This window comes from Girardinichthys multiradiatus, chromosome Y (genome assembly GCF_021462225.1).
Source record: "Girardinichthys multiradiatus isolate DD_20200921_A chromosome Y, DD_fGirMul_XY1, whole genome shotgun sequence".
Lineage (NCBI taxonomy): Eukaryota > Metazoa > Chordata > Actinopteri > Cyprinodontiformes > Goodeidae > Girardinichthys > Girardinichthys multiradiatus.
Window position 1 is genome coordinate 24,063,116 of NC_061818.1, and position 8,502 is coordinate 24,071,617.

An 8,502-nucleotide genomic window follows, 5' to 3' on the forward strand; every position below is an offset into this window, starting at 1 on the left:
TTATGGTATAAAATCTAAAAGTGGCTTTAAAAGGCAATTGTACACCTTTTTACAATTTGTCCTGCTACACCTGCAAACTTCCAGGTATTTTATTGATATTTTTGGTGAGAGACCAACACAATGAAGCACATAATTATGAAGCAGAAGAAAATTGTTTTAAGTAAAAATCCAAAGAATGCGGCACCCATTGTTACTCATCCCTATATAAAATCCTGTGTGCGCAGTTGTCTAAGAGACGTTTAAAGCAGGGTTAGATGATCAAATCCAGAGCTTTGACCATCTCCAGAGCCCTGTTATGAAAATGGAAGGAGTATGACAGAAAAGCAAACCTACTGAGACATGACCAATCACCTAAACTGACAAGCTGGGCAAGGAGAGCATTAATAAGAGAAGCAGCCACGGTAGTTCTGGAGGAGCTGCAGAGATCCACCACTCAAGTGGGAAAATCTGTTGAACAGGAAAGCCATTAGTCATGTCCAGATCTAAACCGAACTGAGAATCTGTGGCATGGCTTGGAAGCATTGATGTTCACAAAGGCTATCAGTCCAATCCATCTGAGCCTGAACTGAATTGCAAAGATTTATGGGTAACAATGTCAGTCTGCAGATGTCTAAAGCTGGTAGAGGGATACTCCAAAAGACTTGCAGGTGAAACTGCACCAGCAGTTGCTACTAGAAAACATGGAGGAGTTGGATACAAATGCACGCCACATTTGTTTTTAGATTTTCACATAAAGATTTTAAAAACAGAGGATCCTTCTTCATCCACTTCACATTTCTGTGGTATTCTGTGTTGGTCCTTCACAAAAAAATAAATAAATGTTTATTTTTTATGGTAACATGATGGTGGCTATTTTTGATGTATAAAAGTAGTCCAATGTCTCACATTCTGCAGCATTTAAAGCTTATATCTAATTGTGAGGGTCAACTGGAAAGATTAATTTATTTTTCTTGTTACAGTATTCATTATCATAGAGTATAATTTACAGCAGCAGGTCAACTTCAGTCAGAGAACAGCTATAACATATCTTCAGATGCACCTGAACTCAACAAAAAGCAACAAACGGAAGGGTAGCGTGTTGGAGGTAGAGAAATAAAAAATAAATATGGGTGATTTTTTTTTTATTTTTTTTAAATGTGTGCTTTGTGGAGGGAATTGGTGTCCTAATGGTTCTTCAGATCACACAGCTGAAATGCTACAACTAAAAACTGAACATAAAAACACAGACCTGATTTGAATGTTTGTATAAAATGGTCAGTTAGCGGAAGCTTTCCAGTCTCCTCACTGTTGATCCTTTCAACACGCCTCTGTTCTGACAGCAGCCGGGTAACAGCTGGATCACATCAGGTACCACGCAGCCAGTCCAGCCAAGGCGGCGAACCAAGTGGCAAACAGGACCTGTCCCGTCGGGTGTCTGAGAGCGGCCATGACCCGCTGACCAAAATACGCTGTTCCCCCCGACGCTGCTGTGATGCAAAAGAAACAGAAAACCAAGCTTAGGAAGCGAACTATCACCCAGCATTTAGCTTTAAAACAGCATGTTGGTTACTCACCCATTTTGGCGGTATAGTAGGGACATTTGCTGATGTCTCCACCCATTTCTCCATGAGCAGACATACCAGCATCTAAAACATCCTCCTGAATTGTTTTGCCAATTTCTTCCAACTCCTCAAACACCTGCCAGAGCAAACATTAAGTTAAACATTAAGTATTTCATACAATTCCTTGCAAAGTCCTCATACCCCTGAACTCCATGTTACATTACAACACCTGGTTTGATATTTTATAACACTAACAGAATTTTAACTTTTGCGCCTTGTCGTTTTTTTTAAAAAGGCGGAAGAAAAATGTGTCCAATTTGGGAAAATATTTGGGAAAATAGTCAACCTGTCAAAGTGCAGTAATAGTGTTTATTTGATGCTTCTGGTGGTTTACATCTCATCATCTCATCTTTTGCCTGTTTTCTGTTGCAAAGTGACTCAAACCGATTGCAAAGAAAGACACCTGATTGGGTAGAGAGTGCCCTTGAACATCAGTCTTCAATCCTTGCCCCAAGTTCTCAATCAGATTTAGGTCTGGACTTTGACTAGGTCATTCTAACACACAAATAGGCTTTGATCTAAACCATTCCGCTGTACTTCTCAGGATATTGTCTTGCTATAAGGTGAACCTCTGCCCCAGTTTCCAGTATGTTGCCGGCTCCTTCCAACTTTCCTTCAAGTCTAACCAGCTTTTCTGTCCCTGCTTAAGAAAAGTATCCCCACAGCATGATGCCGCTACCATTGTGTTTCATTGTGTGGATAGTTTGTTAAGGATTAACACACATTTAAACGTCTCTACAACATTCTCCCTGACCTACCAGCTGTGTTCCTTGGTCTTCATGATGCTGTTTGTTCACTAACGTTCCTAAAGAAGTACTTCTGGGGCCTTAACAACACAGCTGTATTTATACCGAAATTAAATTACACACAAGTGGACACCATTTATTGACTACTGAAAGCAATTGGTAGCAATAGATTTTATTCAGGGGTAGAGGAGTAAAGGGGCCTGAATACAAAGACACACCATCTTTTTCAGATTTGTTTGTAAAGAATTTTGAAAACGTGGCATCATTTTCCAACAACTTCCATTTCCTATCACCAATAATGTTACTTAATGTTTCTCCGTCACATAAAAATACAATTCAGTGCTGCTTGGGACCAGAGTTAAAATCTTTGCAAAACATTTCAGACAGAATTGAATTGGAAGAAATATCTTTAGTCCTTACAGTAACTGACCCATGATCATCATTTAAATTTTACCTACCAGTACTAGTGACTAGATCATCAGTTCTTCAGACTCTCACCTCCATATTGAAATGAAAAGCTTTGACAGCCTCCTCCACCAGTTTCTTCTTTGTCTCCACCTCCAGGTCCAGCTCATTCATGCGGCTTCGGTACAGCTGCTTGAATGCTTTTGCGCTGTGGATCGCGTCAAACTGGTAGAACTCCAGGCCCTCCCTTGTGGGTGGCAGCTTCAAAGCTCTCTGGGCCACCTTTCTCAGCACCTGGCCCCCTGACAGGTCACCCATGTAGCGAGTGTAGGCATGTGCCACCAACAGCACCGGGTCCTCCTGCCCTACCTGGTGGATGTGGTCCACATAGCGCTGTGTGGCCTCTGAGCAGGTGATCTTGCTCTTCCATTCTGGACCATAGAAGTACTCAATGTCGCGTGCTAGGGCTTCATGGCGGTGCAGCTCTGCAGGAAAATACAGGGGGGCAAAGTGGGGGTGGTCCTTATTCCTCTCAATCTCCTCCTCCATGGCGGTATATGTGTGGTAAAGTGCAACGGCACCAAGCTAAAGGAAAAAAATACAAACATTTTCTATTTTCTCTTGAGCTTTTTTTTTTTTATTTACATTATCTTTCTTTGAAGTATGGGTTTGTGACATTATGTTTCCAGGTCTAATTCAACAGTGCAAGGTACTCCTTAAAGGGATTTTTAATTTGGGCTTCTGAACAAGTTCTGAGAAGATAAGAGGTCTACCTGCAGGGGGTAACAGGAGCTTTCTCAGAGATTCATAGGGGAAATCTCAATGGACAAATAAGCCTTTGTAACAATGAACCAAAAACTAAGCACAAATTTGACGTCTGGCAGGAATCTTCACACTGACTGTAAGCTGTATGAGCTTCAAAACTCATATCAAAATCTTACTTTCTTCCTGCTGATTTAATTCAGTCTCACCTTGAAAAGCTCTTTGCGGACCCGTCCCCTGAGGAAATCTTTCACGAACTGCGTGTTCTCTGCTTTTTCATGAACCTCCTTGGTTCCTGCAGCCAGCATCTCAGACAGATCTTCTGGACTGCAATTAAAATTCCAAGCAAAATAAAATAAAGTAAGAAGCTATTTGCTCTCCAAACCCAAATTTAGCTTGTAATCTTTTTCAGATATAAAAAATTAACTACTATGAAGCAAAAAAAGCTTACCTGAGGTTGTTTTCTTCTTTCTCATACACTGGCCCTGATCCATTTGACACACCTGATCTTGGATCCATCTTTTCTGCTGACATTTTTTGTTTTATTTTGTTTCTGGAGTTCACCCTGAAATCAGCTAAAGGGATCAGAGTTTTTCATGAAGTCTTATAAAAATCACAAATTGTTACCAATTTCTAAGGTTTACCAGAATTAAAATACAGTGCCTTGCATAGGTATTCATACCTACTTAAACCTTTTTGCATCTAGTGTACTTTGTGGGATTTGAGGCTATAAACCAACACAACATTCTTCATAAATTTGGAATGGATAGAAAATGATGTACAGGTCCTTCTCAAAATATTAGCATATTGTGATAAAGTTCATTATTTTCCATAATGTCATGATGAAAATTTTACATTCATATATTTTAGATTCATTGCACACTAACTGAAATATTTCAGGTCTTTTATTGTCTTAATACGGATGATTTTGGCATACAGCTCATGAAAACCCAAAATTCCTATCTCACAAAATTAGCATATTTCATCCGACCAATAAAAGAAAAGTGTTTTTAATACAAAAAACGTCAACCTTCAAATAATCATGTACAGTTATGCACTCAATACTTGGTCGGGAATCCTTTGGCAGAAATGACTGCTTCAATGCGGCGTGGCATGGAGGCAATCAGCCTGTGGCACTGCTGAGGTCTTATGGAGGCCCAGGATGCTTCGATAGCGGCCTTTAGCTCATCCAGAGTGTTGGGTCTTGAGTCTCTCAACGTTCTCTTCACAATATCCCACAGATTCTCTATGGGGTTCAGGTCAGGAGAGTTGGCAGGCCAATTGAGCACAGTGATACCATGGTCAGTAAACCATTTACCAGTGGTTTTGGCACTGTGAGCAGGTGCCAGGTCGTGCTGAAAAATTAAATCTTCATCTCCATAAAGCTTTTCAGAAGATGGAAGCATGAAGTGCTCCAAAATCTCCTGATAGCTAGCTGCATTGACCCTGCCCTTGATAAAACACAGTGGACCAACACCAGCAGCTGACACGGCACCCCAGACCATCACTGACTGTGGGTACTTGACACTGGACTTCTGGCATTTTGGCATTTCCTTCTCCCCAGTCTTCCTCCAGACTCTGGCACCTTGATTTCCGAATGACATGCAGAATTTGCTTTCATCCGAAAAAAGTACTTTGGACCACTGAGCAACAGTCCAGTGCTGCTTCTCTGTAGCCCAGGTCAGGCGCTTCTGCCGCTGTTTCTGGTTCAAAAGTGGCTTGACCTGGGGAATGTGGCACCTGTAGCCCATTTCCTGCACACGCCTGTGCACGGTGGCTCTGGATGTTTCTACTCCAGACTCAGTCCACTGCTTCTGCAGGTCCCCCAAGGTCTGGAATCGGCCCTTCTCCACAATCTTCCTCAGGGTCCGGTCACCTCTTCTCGTTGTGCAGCGTTTTCTGCCACACTTTTTCCTTCCCACAGACTTCCCACTGAGGTGCCTTGATACAGCACTCTGGGAACAGCCTATTTGTTCAGAAATTTCTTTCTGTGTCTTACCCTCTTGCTTGAGGGTGTCAATAGTGGCCTTCTGGACAGCAGTCAGGTCGGCAGTCTTATCCATGATTGGGGTTTTGAGTGATGAACCAGGCTGGGAGTTTTAAAGGCCTCAGGAATCTTTTGCAGGTGTTTAGAGTTAACTCGTTGATTCAGATGATTAGGTTCATAGCTCGTTTAGAGACACTTTTAATGATATGCTAATTTTGTGAGATAGGAATTTTGGGTTTTCATGAGCTGTATGCCAAAATCATCCGTATTAAGACAATAAAAGACCTGAAATATTTCAGTTAGTGTGCAATGAATCTAAAATATATGAATGTTAAATTTTCATCATGGCATTATGGAAAATAATGAACTTTATCACAATATGCTAATATTTTGAGAAGGACCTGTATGGTTGTCACATTGTTTCACAACACAAAATCTGTGTGCTGTGCATTTATATTCAACTGCCTTTAGTCAATACTTTGTAGAACCAAATTTCACAACCCATTTTAGCAGCAAGTATTTTGGAGCTCTGACACATGTACATATTGAAATGTTTGCCCATTCTTTACTGCAAAAAATACCTCAAGCTAGTCAGATTGGATGAAGAGTTTTTGAACTTTAATTTTAAAGCCTTGCCTCATATTCTCAATTTGGATTTATATGCATCTCCCTTTAACTCTGACCACTTCCACTGTCCCTTCTGAGGAAAAACATTCCCACACCATGATGCTGTCACCGTCGTAATTCACAGTGGGGTTGGTGTGTTAGGGTGATGTGTTTCCGCCACACATACTGATTTGAGGACAAAAATGGTAGACCAAAGCACCTTCTGCCATGTTCGCTGTGTCCCATACATGGTTTGTGGAAAACTACAAAAAAAAAAAAAAAAAAAAAAAAAAAAAGAGCTCTTATGCCTTTTTTCCCCCAATGATGGATTTCTGCATTCCACTGCTCCATGAAGGTCAGATTTGTGGAGTGCATAACTGAAAGTTGAGTAATGTTGAGTGATTCTCCCACCTGAGCTCTGGATCTTTGCAGCCACTGGCATGGGCTTCTTGGCTGCTACTCTGATTAATGCTGTTTAATGAACAGTTTCATCCCGGATTTTCTACTATTTTCCTTAGGCTTAATAATGTTCGATTACAAATGTTGCCTAGCTAACCTCGATGGCCCAGCTGTATTTATCAGAGTAGCTGAAAACAATTTTCAGTACTGTATTTGTAAAAGAAAAACTGAGAATGAGATATCACTTTCCTTCCACCTCATAATTATGTGTTACTTTATGTGGGTCTATTAGAAAATACAATGAAGTTTCAAGTCAGCATCGTTTAGTTTGCAGACCACAGTGCAATCCACAATGGTTGTCATAAAAGGGTGAAATAATATGCAATAATATTCATTACATTATGCAGCTACAATATTAACACCCCCAGTTCAAACTCAAATAAGATGCATATTCAATTTGATCAAGATCAAACAAAGACCTCCCAGAAAACAAGAGTTAACATCACCACTGACTCCACTTTAGTTGTGTAGGTAAGATGGTCAAAACAAACACACATTTTAAACAGCTGAGTCGCCTACTTAAAGACGCTAACCTTACTTAAACCCCCGGCACGAAGGCACGACTTTGACTGACAGCTACCACAATTATACCTGCTGGTTAACAAAGGCACGTTTAAACAACGTCCATGCTTGCATGGCATAAAACGATGAAACAACAAGCCACTACAACACATAACAGGCCTGCTTTCTGGAGTTTACCAGTAATCTCCGTCAATATGAGATACAGCGAGGAACTGTTCAATATGTATAGCCAGTGTAACTAAGTAACGCTATTTTCATTTTCCTATTCGAGTAAAAAAAGAAAGTCCTGCCACACTACTGTCAAGAACTGGCCACCAGTGAACTTGTTGACAACAACAGCTAACTTTACCGGGAGCTAAGTAAGCTAAAACCTAGCTAACAAACTCGTTAGGATTTAACATAAAATGCTAAAACACACTACTGGATAGTAATATCTGAATAGGCTCATTTGTATGTACTTGTCTTATAAATAGTTAAACAGAACAAACCTTTCCTCCAGCTCAGCAACAACGGCTTATAACTCAAAGGCAGGATGTGGAGCTCCACCGGAACAACAGTACTTAAAAACGTCTGTCCCTACAGACATGCGCTTTTCTACCGGAAATTCTGATGCAAATTTGTAGTTCTAACAAATGGATTTGTAGTTTTAGATGACAAAAACATAAAGTTCTATTTTTTACTGTTTATAAAAATTATTATCTGAGGATGTTTCTATTATTCTGTTTTACTCATTTCGACCTTTTTTTAAAACTTTAATTTATTTATTTATTTATGTGTTTATTTATTTTTTTGCTTTTACTTATTTAAATTGAATTCTCATTCAGTTTTACCTACAACAGAAGACGAAAATTGTTGTCATTTTATTTTATTCTTTATTGCATTACCTCCTTGCAATAAATCTATTACTGCTGAAAATCCATTTTGTTCCCTTAAATGGTACCACATTTGTTGGCTGATAAGTACAGTTGAGTAAATGTGACCATGAAAAACTTGCCAAATCTTCTCTGCCAATGCCAAACTGTTTTAGTAAAGATGGCACGATGGTGTGTGGCAGCATCTCCCTCAATAGAAAACCAATGCCTGTCATCACTGGAGACCATCCTAACGCATAGAGATGCTACCAGTGGCAATTTCATAGTTCCACTCATAGGACCGAACAATATCTTCCAGGAAACTTCAACACTTCCCCCCACAGACCGGGGTTTATTGGAACACATTTGGGAGTTGAGAGGATGGAATAGCTTGGTTACAGTGCTGACTTCAACCCCACTGTACCAGTTTGGGTGTGCTATTGCCAGAGTGACCGGCACACATCCCCAATAGATGGCTTGCAACAAAGGCTGGTTGAGGAATGGGTTGCCTCCCCAAGGCACTGTGTGACCAAGCTGGTGACCAGGAGGTGCCAGGCTGTTTT

At 40.4% G+C, this 8,502-nt stretch overlaps 1 protein-coding gene across 3 annotated transcripts; it reads right to left on the bottom strand.

Annotated features, from left to right (window-relative positions):
- Nucleotides 1–1,118: 1,118 nt before the first annotated feature.
- Nucleotides 1,119–7,668, bottom strand: LOC124864803 (heme oxygenase 2-like). 3 transcript variants are annotated; one of them, XM_047359715.1, is made up of 6 exons: nucleotides 7,577–7,668; nucleotides 3,966–4,079; nucleotides 3,724–3,841; nucleotides 2,846–3,337; nucleotides 1,554–1,677; nucleotides 1,119–1,466 (listed from the first exon to the last, which is right to left on the bottom strand). In XM_047359715.1, the coding sequence occupies exons 2-6, from the start codon at nucleotides 4,046–4,048 to the stop codon at nucleotides 1,339–1,341; spliced, it is 945 nt and encodes a 314-aa protein (XP_047215671.1). In that variant the 5' UTR covers nucleotides 4,049–4,079; nucleotides 7,577–7,668; the 3' UTR covers nucleotides 1,119–1,338. The 3 variants fall into 3 exon arrangements, with proteins under 3 accessions (XP_047215671.1, XP_047215672.1, XP_047215673.1); XM_047359716.1 differs by having other exon boundaries at nucleotides 3,966–4,089; nucleotides 7,577–7,662; XM_047359717.1 differs by lacking the exon at nucleotides 7,577–7,668 and having other exon boundaries at nucleotides 1,119–1,463; nucleotides 3,966–4,089.
- Nucleotides 7,669–8,502: the final 834 nt, after the last annotated feature.

What these genes read in the sequence shown, in the direction of transcription:
- LOC124864803 (XM_047359715.1), bottom strand. Translation starts at nt 4,048, where the DNA reads ATGTCAGCAGAAAAGATGGATCCAAGATCAGGTGTGTCAAATGGATCA. An exon ending in AAAGAAGAAAACAACCTCAG is followed by an intron (nt 3,842 to 3,965) that starts GTAAGCTTTTTT and finishes TTTTAATTGCAG; the next exon opens with TCCAGAAGATCTGTCTGAGA. An exon ending in CTTTTCATTTCAATATGGAG is followed by an intron (nt 1,678 to 2,845) that starts GTGAGAGTCTGA and finishes TTGCTCTGGCAG; the next exon opens with GTGTTTGAGGAGTTGGAAGA.